Genomic DNA, 19,196 nt, shown 5'->3' with positions numbered 1-19,196 from the left:
CATTTTGTGAATGAAGACTCAAATGTTTTTGTTCATTGACTTTGTTTGACTTTGAAAATGTGACTTTTTACTGTGTGTTTCCTTGACTTTTAGACTAGTCCTGTAGTCTGTTACAGAATAAATGAGTAAATGTTATATGAGTGGCCCCTACCCTAACTGCCCCCGATGAGCAAGTTTCCTCCAACGTTGCTGTGTAAATGTACGTTATGCATGGGTGAATTAAATGTACATGTGCAATGCACACGCACACACGCACGTGCACGCACACACAGTATTGATTTGTTCGATTAACTCTATCACCACTATAGCTTTATAACAAGGATTTCAAAGGTGAATTTAATGTCAGTCAACTCTAATTTCAATCTCCTGAATGATAGGTATAATTGCATCAGCTATTAATGAGTGAGGCCAGATGTTATGAAAAGGACATGTGGATAAACAAGAAAACGTCTCTGTCGGGTGGAAACCTCATACGTCCAAGACTGTTACTTTTCAGGGTCCAAATTCAAAAATGGCAAAAATATCAGATCGACAAGCTAAAAATGTGACGCGAAGCGACGCAGTTCGAGCTTGTGGATCTGCTACCTTTGATGCTTTTGTGTGGCGCTGTAGTGATCAAGCAGGGCGTTAATTTGCGGGAAAAAACATGAAAAGTTAGAATATGGAGTTTTCTGCCCCGACAACAACAGCGAAATGCACGCCATGTCCTCCCAGCTGCTGCTGTGATGGACAGAGATACACTGAGAGGTTGTAAAACATCATTTGTCATCATGCCCTGTGCTACAGTATGTGTTCACAGTTCACTTAACCCATTTTGACCTGAGATCAGATTCTAAAAATGTCTTCTACATCCTGACAGTTTTCTGAAAAAGCTATGTTTCTATGTCAGTGGTTATTCGATTTTTCAAAAATAGCAGACCTACAAGCTCGTAGCGCGCCACTCGGTGGCGCGCTATGAGCTTGTAGATCTGCTATTTTTCAATAGCTAAAGCATAACATAATGGTAACACCAAAAGGGGTTCCCGCCAAAAATGGGTTAACACAAACTGCCAGGCATTCATTCATTCATTCATTCTTCCGCCACAGCCAGTGTTTTTATCCTTTATCCGCGATCATCGGTTCCTTAGTTATGGGCCGTTGAAAAAAAAGCTTTGTTTTGACAAAAAATGCAATCTGGGAAAATAATCCGAGATAAATGTATTTTTGTAAACCTGTTTAAATTGAGGCGGATGCAGACAGAGTTGTCACTAACGGGTAATTTCCGGTTGTATCCGTCACTTAGCAAGCTTGAACCGTTCATAAATTATGTTGGTGAAGAGTGTTATCGGAAACCACTGAAAAGACCATTGAACGTCTATCAACGTCTTTGGCAGTGAAGCGTTGGATTTGATAGGACGTCTATAGACGACGCACGCACATGACGCACGCACGCGCGCGCGCGCACGCACGCACACGCACGCGTTCCACTCTTTCCTAGGCAGAGCATGCAGGCTGCTAATCAAACAGGATCTCCCTGTCATGGTTCTGTGCACAAATTGGGATTATACTAACTCCACTCTGATGTTAGGAAGCCAGGCAGGAGGGTGGGCGGGTGGGTAGGGTGGCGAAGTGTGGGTGAGTGGTGGTGGTGAAGAGTGGGGGAGGTCTAGCTAGATGAAGCTATGCCCACAGAATTCAGATTAATTCCCCACTGTGGCTCACTGGCTGCAGGGTAATCACAAGGGTGCGTGCGTGCGTGCGTGCGTGCGTGCGTGCGTGCGTGCGTGCGTGCGTGCGTGCGTGCGTGCGTGCGTGCGTGCGTGCGTGCGTGCGTGCGTGCGTGCGTGCGTGCGTGCGTGCGTGCGTGCGTGCGTGCGTGCGTGCGTGCGTGCGTGCGTGCGTGCGTGCGTGCGTGCGTGCGTGCGTGCGTGCGTGCGTGCGTGCGTGCGTGCGTGCGTGCGTGCGTGCGTGCGTGCGTGCGTGCGTGCGTGCGTGCGTGCGTGCGTGCGTGCGTGCGTGCGTGCGTGCGTGCGTGCGTGCGTGCGTGCGTGCGTGCGTGCGTGCGTGCGTGCGTGCGTGCGTGCGTGCGTGCGTGTAACCAGATCTGTGATTCTACCTACAGTAGTATGCCTTTAACTCACAATGATAGTGACCACGGAGGTGAAGGTTTTAGTGTCTTCTGCCACCCCTCCGATGTAGAGCTGTCGGGTGAAGACGGGCGGGTGGTCATTCTCGTCCCTCACCTCGATGAACACCTTGGCTGTGTTGGCTGCAGGAAAGCAGAACGCATTTTGTCCATTATAACCTCAAAAGGAAGCATCTTGCAATCATGTCAATACTAATCAAGTGTCCTCAGTGTACTCGATTAAGTTTAATGAACACTTTCTTAATGGCTAGCTTCTACTGACCAAAGCACATCAAGAATACAAAATGACCATCTGTTTACCTGCGGGCCAATTAAAGCCCTTAACCTCCAGCTTTGAGTGTAATGTGGACCACCGTTCCAAACCATGCTAATTGGCATGAATTGAACTTACTGTCACAACGAGTTTTGTACTTCCCCAGTATTGAAGTTAATATAATTAGAACAATGCCGACGAACACAGCCAAGCTGGTTCTTTTTGCACACTCTTCAAACAGGGCTCACAAAATAATTACAGCCACGTTCAGAATCCGGCCAGAGAGAGGGGGGGGTGGGGGAGATAGTATTTTAACAAACATTGATTGTGCCAGGCAATCAGAAATGCGCACACTGATGCTTTAAGTAGTAAAGTGAACAGGTGGCGAGTGTAAACAATCCGCCCCCGTAATTTGTCACCGTTACACCAGTGTGCAGCATAAATACACAAAGCACAGCTTTTGCCACAAACTGCAGTTTAGGTGAAAAATATGCACTGTCAAGGAGCATTTCTCTTCTGGGGAGACATGGGAGTTGAGGAAGCACCGAGGGACGAGGGACCAACACACATCATTGTTGTCAGGCAGAAAACGTTTTGTGTTTATCCGTAAAGCAGTTGAGACGAATAACAGTCTAAGTCCATAATTTGTTCTGACCCGTCCTCGAAAAGGCCTGTGTGTCCTGAACCATTATCTATAATTTATACATTATGGATAATTAGTGTGGACTTGGACTGTTATTTGTCTCAACTGCTCAATGCCCTACAGCGTCAGACAAAAGCATCAGAAGTAGTACATCTACAAGCTTGATTACTTGTGCTACTTTTGCATTTTAATCTAGGGCTTGAGGATCAGAGGACAACGGTTAAAAAAGTTGATCAAAACAAAACAAAGCCGTTTTAGTATAGTATTAGCCACAGAGGACTTCACACAAATAAAATTCTCTCTGCTTTCTGTTCCCAAACATTATTTTTAGGTGAGAACAAGCTATACGTATACAACTGCCAATAACTAAAGAACACACTTTCTTCCCCAGATGAAAGTATAGACTCTCTTCTTTCTTTTGAGATATTTGGTGTTTACATCATCATAGAACAAAATATTCTGTGGTTCTTCAAAGATTAGTAAGAATGCTCAAAAGCGCTGGCAAGTGGCTGCAGACACACACACACACACACACACACACACACACACACACACACACACACACACACACACACACACACACACACACACACACACACACACACACACACACACACACACACACACACACACACACACACACACACACAGTATGAGACCGTAAAAATGTCAGAACCGTTTTGAAAATACAGTACCTACAGAGAATAGAGATGCACGATATAATCGCTAATCGGTAGCATATCGAAATCGGCCATATAAATGCCATAGTGGTATCGAACCGATCTAAAAATAATCCAGTTTATTTTCACCGATATAATACTGTGACCGTCAATGGCTTTGTACTCGCAGAGCAGACAGTCTTTCTCTCTGTCTCTTTAAGAGCGTCAGCTGTTAGAAAAACAAAACAAAATGATAAAAATAATCAGCCATGTGTTCAATGTAAATATAATATAATTTATCGGAATCGGAGCCGATATGACCCTGCAAATAATCGGAAATCGGTCATAATTTCAATATTGTGCATCTCTAGTACCTATATAACCCCCAACCCTAAAGCTAACCTCTTCATATCTAATCCTAACCCCAACCTGAAACTGTATCATTAAAACAATAATGTCTCTTGTGAGGACCATGGTCACAACATCTATTTCTCATATTCTACTATAATGTTATGCAGTTATTCAACTCTCACACGCACGGGAGGGGATCTGTGAATAAACAGGTCCATTAAGGGGACGGATTGTGTGTCTATGGCACAATGTGCACTTGAGTGCATTTTCATTTAGAGGAATGTGCTAAATTGATTCTTATCCGACTCGGGCGTTATTAAATGTGCGCACGCACACACACACACACACACACACACACACACACACACACACACACACACACACACACACACACACACACACACACACACACACACACACACACACACACACACACACACACACACACACACACACACACACACACACACACACACACACACACACACACACAAATTGGGCTTAAAGCCTGATTCATACTCAGTTGCATGCAGTAAATAGCAAGACTACAAGCTCAGTTGTGAGCTATATACCACTATATACCGAGCCCGTCACTGCAAAGTATAGATGAGGCTTATAAAATAATGTTATAATCTGAGGAGGCACTGGGGTTCTGCTCAGATTCATTCTACTCAATAAGATTCCGATAATGAAAAAAAAAGATGAAGAGTTTTCATCATGGCGGTGCTCTGATCTGCGTTACGGTGATGGGAAATGATTGATTGAATACTTACATACAGCAACTAGTGTGAGTACAGTCGAATACATGGGACCCTATTTTCGTCAATGCCTTACCCCTTATCCCTAAATGTCTTATAGTGCAACCACTCCTATAGACAGCTATGTGTGTCCCTGGGTCCGTCCCTTGGTCCGAGCACACTACAGACTACAACATCACACAACAGCATGAAAAGTAGCCGATCCGCAAGTTTGAAATGCGGCCGCGAAGCGACGCGTTTTGAGCTTGCAGATCTGCTGCTTTTCCACCCGACAGAGACGTTATACTCTGAGCCTGCCTCAGTCTCAGCCTCTCTCTCTCAGAAAAAAGATGTGTGTGTGTGTGTGTGTGTGTGTGCGCGTATATCTGTATTGGTATTACAACGTGGGCTGGCGATTGCTGACTCTGCTGCATGTGTGTGTCTCCGTAAGGGGGTTGGGCTTTCTAAGGCTAGCAGGCTGTGGCAGGCTATTAGCCTCACTATCACAGTGAAATATCTCTGAAATATAAATCCCTATCACCACTAATGAGCTGATCATCACTAAGTGTCGACATGGTGAACTCATGGATAAGTGAAGGTCCGGGCGCACACATGAATTTATGGGATGGTAAACAGGAGAGGAACTGCAATGGCCAGTCTCTGCCGAAAGATCAAAGGCCGGTTACCTCCCAGCCTCCTGCCCGTCTTCGTGAGAGACCAGGGTATCACCCAGTACATGATGTAATCTTCCCCACGCAGCGAAGGGAACGAAACAACAATAGCGGTCCCCGACAGGCGGGTTTCAATCCATTTCAGAATCGTAATTCCCGGCCTACAACGAAATGGGCTATGGTGTGTTTTCAACAACAACTCTGGAGAAGGATGTACAGCAGGTCAGAGGACAAGATTTCAGGAAGATACGGCCGAGGTTACACCAGGGGTCGAGGCCAGGACGGACCCACTGCGAGGCCCTACCACCGTCAAGGGATCTTTTGAAGACAAAGGTGCCAGAGTCCGGGGGTGAAGATAAATCTGCTAAGACATCTGCACCATCTGCTGATAAAAACATCTGCTGATAAAGAAGAGTCCAAATCGGGAAGATGGCGGTTTAGTGGTGATTGATGTCATTAGTGTGATGAGATCATTGGTGTTGTTCGCCAAACTGTTTTTGTTTAAATCTATTGTAAAGTTTGTATGGTCAAGTTTGTATGGTTACTACGAGAAGATATTTTATACCCCATAGGATAAAAGGGAAAGAAACAGCAGACTTGCATGTTGTCCTCCATATTAGGAGATAGTAAACTGTCTGGCTGACCTATTGTGACCTCCCCTGGTTTCCCAAAGTCTCTAGGAGAGATTTACAACCCCACCCCTAGTTTCACCCCATGTCAGCTGATGTGGCAGACACTATGAGTTTATTTTATTGTGTTTTGATTTTGTTTTCGCCTCTGAAACTGATAATATGATTAGTAACTGGTTTGTTTGTAATGGTTTACAAGTTGAATTGTAAAAGGGATGTTTGTTTTTGCCTCCCTATTAACTAAGTAGAAGTTTGATTCCAGGTTGCTCATGTTTTTATATGACTTTATATATGATTTTATATGTGGTGTAAGCCTAAACATGTTAACAAGTTTTAATATAAAATAGGGATGTTATTTTAGCCTCCCTAGATCCTTAGAAACAGTATGGTGTTTTAATTAGTTTTTAATGCTAAAATCTAATGTTTGTAGGAAGTGTGTTTGTAGATGACATGGTAAATGGTCCTTAGATCTCCTTAGTTGATAAGTAAAGGCCCATAAATAATTAGAAGTTGGCATAAGAATGTGTGTCTGTTTTCCCCTCACTAAGCCATAGTGAGTTATTTGGCGCCAGGCGTCTTCAAAAATATCAAAGCAGGGTAAAAACAAAAAAACAAAAGTTACCTCCCCCTCAACAACATACAGTATAAAACCCCTCAGAGCAGAGGGAGAGGGGGCAGTCTTCAGACCAGAGGGGAGAGGAGAGGTACCAAGACCTGAGGATGTTCTTAGCCTTTCAAAGAAAGTAGATAGCCCAGTTTAGTTATTACTTCTATCTACCGTATATCTCCAGTTTTTTCTAAACAATCTCTTTTTCCCTATTTTCTTTTCCTTATTTTTATTGATTATATCGTTTTTGTATGCAACTACAAGTTTATAATAAATCTTCACGCTTTTGGAAAATCAACGCCCTGGTCTTGTATCCGTCTATTTTGGTGAGTAACCTGTGTAATAATATTGAATGTATTGTATGTATGTTTGCAGGGTAATCATGCCCTTTTGGGTGATCGATATGTCAGTTGCCTCAATTGCCACGCACGGTCAGGACAAAGAGAAGAAATCTACTAAAGTCTGCTTTTCCTCTCAACTCATGTCACATGCGAGGCGTTTGTGACCTCTGTGTTCAACGACCGGGCTCCTCAGGCGAGCCGCTGAGGGTGTCCGTCATAGCAGAGGCCGCTCTATCCTTTAGGCGAGACGCTGGAGGGATAGTGCGGTGCTCTCTCCGTCAGCAGTTCAATAGATACCCAGGTCTTACAGGCGAGTCGCTGTAGGGTCCTGGGGTCTGACTGACTGATTTCACCGACCAGCCGCTACGCCACTCACTGGATCCTCCAGTGACGTGGTGGGAACAGTTAAGGAACAAACAGTACACAGAGATTTGTATCTCACAACCGTTCGGCTGCACTACACAAGGCAGAAGGAATGGAAGGACAACTTGAACCCTGTATATATGAGGTCCGATATTCCTGAAAGGCTCAGCCTGTCAACATGGCCGGGGGCGGCTCTGCTCTCTATGCGAGTCGTATAGAGGGGGGGAGTGGTGCTCTCTGACCCAGCAGTACAGTACTTTTCCCAGGCCTTACATGCGAGCTGCAGTATTGCCCTGGGATCTGACTTCACCATAAAATATACCTGGAACAATTCAACTCAACTCAACTGCACCGTACTATAACAGACAGAAGGAGTGACCGACCGAACTTGAACCTGCAAAAGGGGGACAGATTATTCCTGGTACACTCAGACTGTCAACACTAAGCAACATGCTCTCAGTCTATATACAACATGAACAGGCGTAATACACTGTGGCTTCCCTTAAAGAAGAATTCCGGAATAGTGCTTTTCTTACCACAATATGATGTTATTACACACACATATAAAATATATTTAAAATATATATGAACGCACCGCAGCTCAGAGAATGCATGCTGGGTCATAGTCTCGTTCGCCTTTTTACAGAAGCCCCATTGGGACAAAACACTGTGAAGTGTATTTTTTGTCATTATGAAAGACAGATTTGTAGAAAAATAACACATTTTCGAGTGATAAAAATAAGCGAATTTGCCTAAGAAGACCGACCGCACGCGGTCAGAGCTGCGATGTGCTCTGTTTGGAGTTATGCCATTTTTAACCCTGTACCTCTCGTTATTGGATGTAATAACACCAGATTCAGGTAAGAGAATGGTTAATCCGTAATTCTCCTTTAACACCCAGCGCAGTAAAATGAGCACAGTGACTTCACTAGAGCAGTGGATTCTCAAACATTTTGGGCTGAGGTCACCCACCCCTGTAAATAACCTTTTTCATCCACGGCACACCTGAAATACATTGATACGTTATAGCACCTTATGTCATATTAATGGGTTAACCCTAACGTACAGTAAATAAGTAAATATTTTCCCCGTAAGATACAATATGTCACGAGGAAAACTATTTGTTTCCATTAGAAGCAGCCAGTCAGTGTACATGCCATGCATAAAGTGCACGTGGTGATACTGTAACATCAGATGTACACTACAGTACCCGCGGGCCGCGTCGCACACATGATGAGACGGCGACACATTGCACGTCATCATATCACTGGGCCACGTAGCGGCTACATTTATGGCGACTAAAATTATGACGGAAAAAAAAATTCTTTTTCACTGATGAACCAAAAAGAAAATTAAAACCAAGCTATGATGACTAAAACCAAGACTAAATATATTGACAATTTCGTCAAATAAAAACCTAGAAATGTTAGGGAGGGACTAGTAGAGAAGAGATCCAGTAGAACTAAAACAAGTCATTTTATGTTTTGCTGTAAAAATCAACAGTGCATCCCCATATGGTTCTCTTACATTTGGACGGTACTCTCAGGTTGGCCTGGATGAGCAGAGACAAGGAGTCTGCCTGGACTCTGAGGACGTAGCTGGTCAGGTCCTCATAGTCCAGTAGCTGGACCGTGTAGATCACTCCCGTCATGTTGTCCACTCTGAAATGACCTGCACGCACACGCACACACACACACACACACACACACACACACACACACACACACACACACACACACACACACACACACACAGAAGGACAACATACGTAAGGTGTCAGACATTCACTCAACTCACAATACGATTTGAATCACGATACTAGGTTCACCATATGTATAGGCTATACTGTGTTAATTTTATGTACCGTTTTGCCTGACACCATGTCTTAAATCTGTATTCAAATGAATTACACAATTTAAGTATTGATTGTCTTCTTCTGCATATTATTATTCCAAAACAACTGTATTGCTGGTCAAAAGCAGAATATATGAATACATTTGGCATATGATTATTGATTCACCACACTCCCTCCAGCAGTTTGTTCACATTTTACAGTTATGTATTATAGCTTGTGTGCTATTATGCATGTATTATGCATGTCCAACTGGGAAATGATGTACCGGTAGTCGCTTGAACAATCTGATTAATTTCCTTCCAAGTGAATTTTCCCATTTTAGTTTTGACCTTGTTATGCGTCTTGCTGCTTGAGGCTACGTTCTGAAATAAACTGCTGAGATTTGATATGACAAAATGACAAAAAAGTATTTAACATAGCATCACAATCATTTTAACCACTTTATCCATTTATATGTTGGCTAAATAGAGAGCTTGTACATGTAGGTTTTCTCGTTAAATGTTTGAATAATTCAGAATTTTCTTTAACATAAATCTTCCCTCTGGGGTCTATTGGCACAAAACCCTTTCAGATGGAGGTCCTTGGCATGAAAAGGTTTGCGAACCACAGATCTCATGCTGTCAGTTACTTGTCGTCCTTCCATTCGCTGTACAGAAAGGTAGAATATTTATTGGAACACGACATACAATGTATGTACTTTTCTGTTCTCCTCCTTGCTTCAGACATTTATCCAAGGGCAATCCTGGTTGCACCTGAGCTGCATAATAATGAATAGTGATTTAGAGTCGGGGAGAGCAAGCCCAACACAACTCCTTTGGAAGTCCATTTAAAACCACGCTCAGAGTGCTGTACCTATTTATGTTATTTAGATGACATAATAGAGTTGTTATTAAACGTCAAGCGCTGCGCGGTCTGCATGTAGATCTGCTATTTGTGCTAGTGTGGGTCCCGGGCAAATGTCTATGCAGTATAATTTCTCTTTTGGGTCTTGAGCAAAAAAGTTTGTAAACAAAAAAGTTTTGGAACCACTGGTTTAAAATGTGTGTTTTTCTTTTTTTTGTCTGCAGCAGTCACAGCAAATTAACATCACAACACCGAGCCTGGTTCCTGCTTGGTGGCCCAAGCCTCACCGCTTTATCCACTTAACACAAGGAGAAATCAATAGTCTTCATCATCACCCTCCTCCTCCACCACCTCAGCTCTTTATCCCCCCTCCCTCCCTCTCTCCCTCCCTCCCTCCCTCCCTCCACCATTTCCCTGGTTGCCACTGTATGTGTTTTTCCTCCAGACTTCTCCACAGCCTGAAGAGTTGATGTTAAAACAAGCGACAGACTAAGAAGAAAGCACTCGTTTGTCCCCAGAGGAGATGACAGGAGAACTGAAATGAACGTTTGCTTATAGACTCTCCTCAAGTAAGTCTCTATAAACATGTGGTTCTGAATTGTTTTCATGTGAGGACCCCCAAAATCAATATGTACTGTAGTATTTGGCCGACATCTGAAAATATTACAAGATTTGTGTCGTTAAAATGTTTCAAAAAGTATTCCTCGGCTCAACGTTGCAAACCAGCGTGTGTGTGTGTGTGTGTGCATGCTTGCATACATACATGCATACAGTACACATACACAGTACTGTGTGCATACTGTGTGAATCTTCCTACAGTGTGTGAGTATTCGAACTGGGATTCGAACCCGGGGGTCCCGTGTCAACATCTTAACCACTAACCTAAAAGGGGAATTGCCCCTTGGCCGGGGGAGATATTAGCCTTATGGTCACTACTGCTACATGTGTATAATATAGCATGCATGTCATATACATTTACAAGACGTATTTGCGAGTAACCACACAATTAACTAATGATAAATCATGCGATCAATGACTATTCAAATATTTAATCGTTTGAAAAAGAAAAATCTCAGTCTTGTTGATTGTGTGAGAGATGAGCGCTGGGTTTGGTGTAATGAACCGAGCTAGAGGATGTCCCGTTCTGTTCTTACCTCGTTCATTTCCCGACACTATGGAGTAGACGACGGTTTCGTTGACGGCGGCAGCTACGATGGTCCCCACCGATGTCCCCACTGGAGCCTGCTCACTCACCTGACGAAACCTGATGGGGACAGACAGACGCCAGGGACACACATCACTCACCATATGGGACAAACTGCAGCCAAAATGACAGGCGGTGGATTCCAATCATATATTTCCACATGAATGTTCACCTATTGTCACATAAATGTTCACCTGTTTTTGCTGAATGTTCACCTATTATGACATGGCCAGACTACAGTATATGGTTCATGAAGTTAAGCATAATAGAACCTGAAGCCAATCCAGGCCTCATGCCCCATTTGATGTCTGTGTGCACGTGCCTGCACAGATGTGTCCTCTGTGCAGGCACGTGCACACAGACATCAAAGGGGGCATGAAGCCCTGCCCTTTTACCTATCTGTAAAAAACTGCCCTCTCCTGACCATGAATGCAGCATTTTCTGTGGTGAAGCAAATGCCTCCACTTTCCATGCCATACCCGAAAGCAGCATTCAGGAGAATTGCCTTTTTCAGAACTCTCCCGAACTTGAACACAGTATTTTGCGTTTAAATAATTTGTTTAGAAATCCATGCCGTACGCCGCATCTCCAGTATAGCTATAGAGGCTGGGGTTGTGCCTAAAAAATAGCTGATCTACAAGCTCTCAACACGTTTTTTTGCTATTTAGCTATTTGCTATTTTCATCTTTTTTATTCCCCCTAAAAAGTGTCCTTTTAGGGAATTTGAGCTCCTGCCTCTCCAACATTCTCTGCACGTCCCTGCCTCCATGATGGATAGACTATCTCCATGTCCTCCAAGAAGCAGGTGTTCAAAGACACGTGTTCCACTGCGATAAAGACATTGTCTACCGTGGACGTCTGCAGGCTTTAGTGAGGCTGATGTTTTACTGCAAGGAGCAGCAAAGATGGTGTCATCGTATTTCTTACAGGCAAACTATGGCTGGAGGAAGTACTTTTTTAGAGGCACGTGTATATTCCTTTTAATTAACCAGTGGTGGAAAAAGTAAAAGTATCAATACTGCAATATGGAAATAATTATTAAAAGTTTCAAATCCAAGGTAGAAGATGAAAGTTACATTGTGCAGCTTTATGTAAAAGTTGAACACGAACACGAAAAATACGTAAAAAGTCAAAGTCAAACTTTTACTAATATGTACCAAAGTAAAAGGACTCTTTCTTTTTTCCAACTTTTTCCAATAATAGCCAGTCTACAAGCTCACGATGCATCACAGTTGTGACACATTATGAGCTCTCAAGACCGATTCCTTTTTTGTCCTTTTCTCTACCGTCCCCAGAGTGTGAACAAAAACTACAATAAAAATGGAAATACTGGTTTACAGCACTTAGTGTAACACTTAAACCCCAGCATCTGTATTGTGGGGAAAGCTTTTTGCAGAAAATAGTTAGTAGATCGCCTATTTTCATTTACAGCTTTCCCAGACAATAACAGAAAACAGAAAATACACTAGCATACAGCCCTGAGGGACTCCGGTCAACCACATGGGGTTTAAGTGGTTAAGTAAACAGTTACTCTCCACCACTGCAGGCAGACAGCCGGCCTTGTGATTTCTGGTGTTGTCAGACGGCCTGTCCTGCCAAGACCTCTCTACATCTCCAATTACAACCGGACCGTTTACAATATAGGAAACCGATTGAATCTCCACTGTGTGGAACCTCTCGTAAAAACACGGCTTTATGACGGAGGGAGTTGAGCTCTAACCATAAGCAGAGCGACCCTGAATCCCCCGACCGTGGAGGTTTTTTATTTTTAATTCTATAACCTGGCAGGCTGGGTTTCATTATTCATGTCGTAAAACGGTATGAGGTGTACGAGGAGGGCCAGCGAGGATATGGGACTGATGAAATAAAAAAGCTATTGACAGCGTGGTCTAATCGCCTCCGGGTACCAATAACATTTAAACCGAAGCAATGCCAAGATATCGCGCTCTCGCTAGGATGCTCTTTAATGTTTGACATTGAGTGGAGTTTAGTGATATAGAGCAGTAAAAGGCTTCTCCACAGATTACAGGGCGATGAACGTCGGCTCTCGCCTGCAAAGCTTGTCAGGCTTTTTTGTAGAGGCGGGCATGCACGAGCGTGCGAAGACTGCGCACGAACACGAGCAAGCACACACATTTTAACCATTTATGTATGTCCATGCAAAGGAGAAACATACAGGGACACAAACATTATAGGTGGGTGCATTAAGGTTACATTCACAAAATCATGGCATGTGTTTTCATGACACAATAGTATGAGAAACATATACATATACCTTATACCAGCAGACCATCTAATCTATAGGCCCCCTGAGCCTGAAAACGGCATCAATTATGTGGGTTATGTGGGGGTCGTGGACTGAAAAGTTTGGGAACCCTTAAGTACTCTATCACGACATTTTGACAGCTATACCCTTCAATGTCAAGGTTGTGGATAAGTAGGACCAGCAGACACTCACACACGTGTGTGTGTGTGTGTGTGTGTGTGTGTGTGTGCGCTCATCGTCACTAGTACTTTTGGCTTGAGTGTGAATATGATTTACAATAACATTTTAAGCCTGTACCTTCACAAATCCAGACATAAAATGTCATCCAAAATGTGCATAACTTCAATACTAAATAAATTAAACCTTCAACATCCCCGCAACATTGAGACAGGAGCGAGGCTTAACTTCACATCACATTAACAAATGCAAGAGAAACAAATCTTCATTTACCACACAAATCTCATTTCCTCTCCAAACTTTCTAGTTTTATCCCCTGCACGATATAACTTGTTAATTTGCCACTAGTAAACAAAAGTAATGATGTTCCTATCTTGAAAATTCTGTGTGTAAATTGAAAGGTGTAAACACACAGGAGGGGGTTAAAGTGAGATAAAAGTGGCTTTTGCTTTTCACCGGCCAGAAATAGATCGGGTTGTCCTTGAACACACTACATCATGGAGGCGCCTTCCAATAGTGTGAGAAATTGTTAAATGGCTTATCGCTTGCCTCACAGCCAGTATAAAGTAGGAGAGCGGTTTTGCTTCTAAACTGATGATTGGCCTATCAGGAGACCACTAGGGGGAGGAAAGTTTATGTATATTGCTTTAATCTTTTGTTTGTATTTCTTGATGACATGCATTATCGCGTGCGTGCGTGCGTGCGTGCACGTGCATGCAGTCCACGTAACCCAAGAACCGTTCGGTCCACCGACTTGACACACGTGTTCCACACCACCACATGGAGTGCAGTGCAGTGTCGGTCGGATACACAGTTTTCCGGCTCTGCCAGTGGACCTAATGAGCCTAACCACACCTGTGCAATTTCCAGCCTCTGCCTGAGCCAATTGATTGCCATGGCAACCTGCACACCTGCCATTTGATTACTTAGTCAGTCCACTTTTCACAGTCAGTTTGCACTCTTCAGACATTCTACACAGTGACATTCATCACTGCACAAGGACTTTCTACAGATAGAGAGATCACGGCTCAACCACTCCGAGGGCCCTGGCGCTACGCCAAATTGATACACACTCGTGTAACACAATCAAGAACGACACTTTTCGTGCTTGCGTGCCTAGTGAATGAACGCATGTGTATTCAGCACACCGCCAGCACTCGCCGCTGCTCCCCGACTGACTGAATCTGCTATATTTGAGTCTCCTCCCACCAAGTGACACACTAGCGGGGGTTCCTGTGTTGCGTTACATTGAAATCGGTGACCTATGAATACGGTTTAGACGATGGAAGCAACAGCTGTACCTATTTGAAATAGTCTCGCACAGGGCTCTGCAAGCTGCGCGTCATGGGGCTTAAGCGCCACTAAATTCCATTGTTAATCCGGGCCTGTCCATATACTGTATGGACCAAAAAGGCACACAGACAGATAGTTCAAAAAATGGTGCTGTGACAACGGATATAAGGGGTATTGCATACTAGTGTGGGGTATGCATTCCCGATTTTCATTGTTCCCAACTTGCATCGTTCCCAAGTAGGCTCAATGTCAAAGTCAAAGTCATACGATTTGTCACACACGTTACCGCAGTGAAATTTGTTCTCCGCATTTGACCCATCTCTTGGAGCGGTGAGCCGCAGCGTGTGCCGCGCTCGGGAATCATTTGATTAGTAGATTTGACCCCCAATCCAACCCTTTGATGCTGAGTGTCAAGCAGGGCGGCATTGGGTCCCATTTTTACAGTCTTTGGTATGACCCGGCCGGGGATCGAACCCCGACCTCCCAGTTTCAGGGCGGACACTCTAACCACAAGGCCACTGAGCTGGTGGTGTCAAAGTTATAACATCTAGAGTCATAGGCTGCAAGGCTGAATACTATATGTGCATAATATTCACCGGGACACCGGAGTGCTGGGCGTACATGGAATTTGACACAATGGACCGCCAGGCTATGAGGCCACTTCAGGAAGCCACTATCATCTGTAAAGGTTAGTTTCAAAATGAATGTCTGTATCTCCTTCGGGAAGTAAGGTTATTATAGAGATGTTTTGTACCATTCCCTTCGCTGTGAGCTGCTTGAATTACAAAGAAATACCTACAGTACTATATTCCAGTTCTATCTGGCATACAGTGTGCCTCTATAGCACTTGCTCTTTATTCACTACTGATAGTGTCAACCACTGGATGCCTCAAAACTTTCTACAGTTAAACAAAGACAAGAATCTTTCAACTGTCTGCCAGGGTCAACTCGGTGAATGGAAACCGAGCTCGTGAAATAGTAGGAAAAACAGGAAACATGGAGCTGTGGATGTTTTATGCTCATCTTCTTTTCTTCTTTTGTACACCTACATACACGCACGGATTGCACACACACGCACGCACGCACGCACGCACGCACACACGCACACACGCACACAGTCTATTTTATTGTATAGAGTTTCCTCTGTATGATAGGCACTATACAATAGACTTGATTCGGAGGACACTATTGAGTTCCAATTGGTTTTAGAAAACAGGGCGCACAGTGGGTGTCAAGCTATCATATAGCAAATGCAGTTATAGAACTGAAAAAACCTGCGAAAAATACAGCACTTTTCTGAGAAATAAAACAACAACAGGCAATTGCCATTTCAACATCCACCTGTGTCATCATGGAAAAGCGACATAAAGGTTATTGCAGTGTTGTTGCCTGTCAGAAGAGTCTGCACCGAATGTAATATAAACCTAAGAGAAAAAGCATACACACACAAGCCGCTACTACAACCTTCTAAACAATCCAAAAGGCCTTCACGGCAGCAACTGTCGGTTACAAATTATCTTTACATTTGCTGTATCAGTACTTTGTGTGAACTCATATGGTATGTATATCATGTAGAAGCACTGCCCACATCATTAATACCCCCCCCCCCCCCCCCCCCCCCCCCACACACATCGCCCTCCACCAGCGGGGCCCTAAATGTCACCATCACATTCATATTAAAGTAACTGGATAAACATGAAAGAGTCTTAAGGTCACAGACTACAAAACCCTTGAGGAAAACCGTGTGACATCTTAAGCCCCGGCCACCTGCTGCCTTCATTGCTCGCTGTTCTTCCAATCTCCCCTTGAACAATGAACTCTGCATGGTCCTAGCTGCCGCTGCTATAAGATAAGCCCCGCTGTTGGCCTGGGAGCTTCTATGTAGACATACAGTACAATCACAGGGCTCCTCCAATGCACAATGGACTCACCAGCGGCTTGTTCTCACCTGGCAGGCGGGGCAATTAATCGAAAAGATATAGACAGATCCACGGAGGGGTGCCCTGGGCACGGCCATAGCTGTGGTGTACCATTAGGCGCTGCTTTACACCACAGTGCTGATTAGCTACACCTGGCCTACAGGTAGACACGAGGCGCCAGCCGAGTGTATACTAACACATACCAATTAAAACAGTTCTTAATAATTCACTATAAGAACAACTTCTACAAGAAAGTAGTTCCCAGCTACCAGGAAGAGCCACTGGTTTCCTCAGCCATACGTCAACTTTTCCCAAACACAGATAAATAAAACTTAATTGCCAGCCCTCATGTGTAACTAAGGTATTCAATGGAAATGCATAATTTTGTATAGCCAGATTTGGCTTCCACTATAGCGAAAATAGTCAATAAGCTGTGTCACGTTGTGAGCTTATTAGATCTACTATTTTCACACATGTTTTTTTTTTATATCGATGCAAAAGTTTCAAAAGTTTGTGCTCCCTGCTGAACACATGCCCTGAACTGTGGACACTGCTAGTGCAAAGACAAAGGACACCAAAGCCTGGCTGCTTCCCAGCCACAAACACCACTAACATTGTGTTTGTTGTAGCACCCAGGTCATGCCAGAGGCAGACCCCACACATTATCATATTTGAGCCCCCGAATTGTAGGCCTTCCATATTTTGGCTTAGTTCCATAGATAAACATTGCGCAAATAGCCAAACTACAAGCTCACAACGCCTTGCACTGCCAATTTGGTATCAAAAAGAGATAAGTCATTACATTGTAACTTCTGAAATGTGAACACACACACACACACACACACACACACACACACACACACACACACACACACACACACACACACACACACACACACACACACACACACACACACACACACACACAGTATGCCTTCTACACAACTCAAGGGTTTTAAAATGCAGACATTCCAGCTATAGGGCACACTGAACTATAATAGAAAAATTTAAGTGGGATAGCTAGTCTGTCTCACAACCTCCCACTGCATACTGATGTGGCACCCTGTGAGAAGTCCAATGCATTTATGTATGTATGTGAGTGTTGTTGTACATTTGACCACAGTCTGGACTAGGGTTTAATATTTTCCCGGATTTGGCTCATTTTAATTCCCGGGAATTTGCGGACCTTTTCCCGGGCTCCCGCGGGAATTCCCGTCAGAAAAAAAAGAAAAGAAGTGCCCACCAAAATGCATTTATATGTATAGATACTTCATATGTTCAATAGAATAGTGATATTTTTTGGTTTAAAACGTTTTATTTGAACGAAATATGAACATATAGCCTACAATAAAAGTATTACATTAAAATATTAATAATGTTATAGGCCTACTACGCTATTCAGAAAAAGGGACACAGGAGTTTGCACTAATGTGACTGTCGAAGCACGGGGAAAAAACGACCTCACGTCTTTCACATAGATACCTTAGCCATGGTCTTTCACCCTTTGAGCATGCAGCCATGCAGTGGGTCCCCTTCTCCGCTGCAGAGAATGTGATCATCCCGCTTTGTACTTTATGAAAAGTCCGATTGGGTGTTAAATTAGCCAGCACGTCCAGTGCACAGCACACTGATTATTAGAGAGAGAGAGCGAGAGCGAGAGAGATAGAGAGAGGGAGAGAGGGAGAGAGAGAGAGAGAGAGAGAAAGACGCTGCGTGCTGGTGGTTATTATAAAACAAATTGTAGCCTACTCATCTTTGTTTGTGTTCCGTTTCACGTTATTGCTGCACACATGCAGGCAAAAGCAAAAAGGGGTTTAGAAGTGACAATGTCCATCACAGGGACAGGAAACTCCTCGCTCAGTCGCTCCGTCCGTAATACACACAATTCTCACAGAGTGACTGATTAGGCTAATGATTGACAGGTGCAGCAGCTTTGGGAGCGTGCCTGAAGATGTCTGTCAGACATTCATATTTTGCTAAAGTGTATATAAACTCTGTAGGCCTATCTGATTAATTGCGGGAGGATGCAGGATTCGCGGGGTCCCACTGATTTCATCTTGACCGGCCGGCGGCCGTGCCTGCCCGCCCGCAGGTAGGCTATTTAAATACCGCCCGCGCCGCAAACATTTACATTGGGTCCCGCTGGCTCCAGTTCCCGTTGCAGGCTTGCAGCCCTCGAGTGTAATCCATAATTCCATATAAATATCATCTAACATGTTTGAAAATGATGGGAGGGTTCAGATTGAACATTTGATCACTC

General features: G+C 43.9%; 1 protein-coding gene across 3 annotated transcripts in view; it reads right to left on the bottom strand.

Annotated features, from left to right (window-relative positions):
• Window positions 1-19,196, bottom strand: part of LOC306931686 (protocadherin-15-like) — a gene marked incomplete at its 3' end in the record, with an annotated part of 360,480 nt that overhangs the window by 19,429 nt on the left and 321,855 nt on the right. For all 3 annotated transcript variants that reach the window (XM_079513231.1, XM_079513232.1, XM_079513233.1), the window contains 3 exons: window positions 11,232-11,341; window positions 8,907-9,050; window positions 2,121-2,248 (listed from right to left, as the gene is read on the bottom strand). In XM_079513231.1, coding sequence (XP_079369357.1) covers window positions 2,121-2,248; window positions 8,907-9,050; window positions 11,232-11,341 — 382 coding nt within the window. The remainder of the gene's footprint in view (window positions 1-2,120; window positions 2,249-8,906; window positions 9,051-11,231; window positions 11,342-19,196) is intronic.

The sequence above is a fragment of the Electrona antarctica genome (genome assembly GCF_951216825.1).
Source record: "Electrona antarctica genome assembly, chromosome: 10".
NCBI lineage: Eukaryota > Metazoa > Chordata > Actinopteri > Myctophiformes > Myctophidae > Electrona > Electrona antarctica.
The sequence above is the reverse complement of the archived record's forward strand: the minus strand, read 5'-3'. Positions and strand labels throughout refer to the sequence as shown.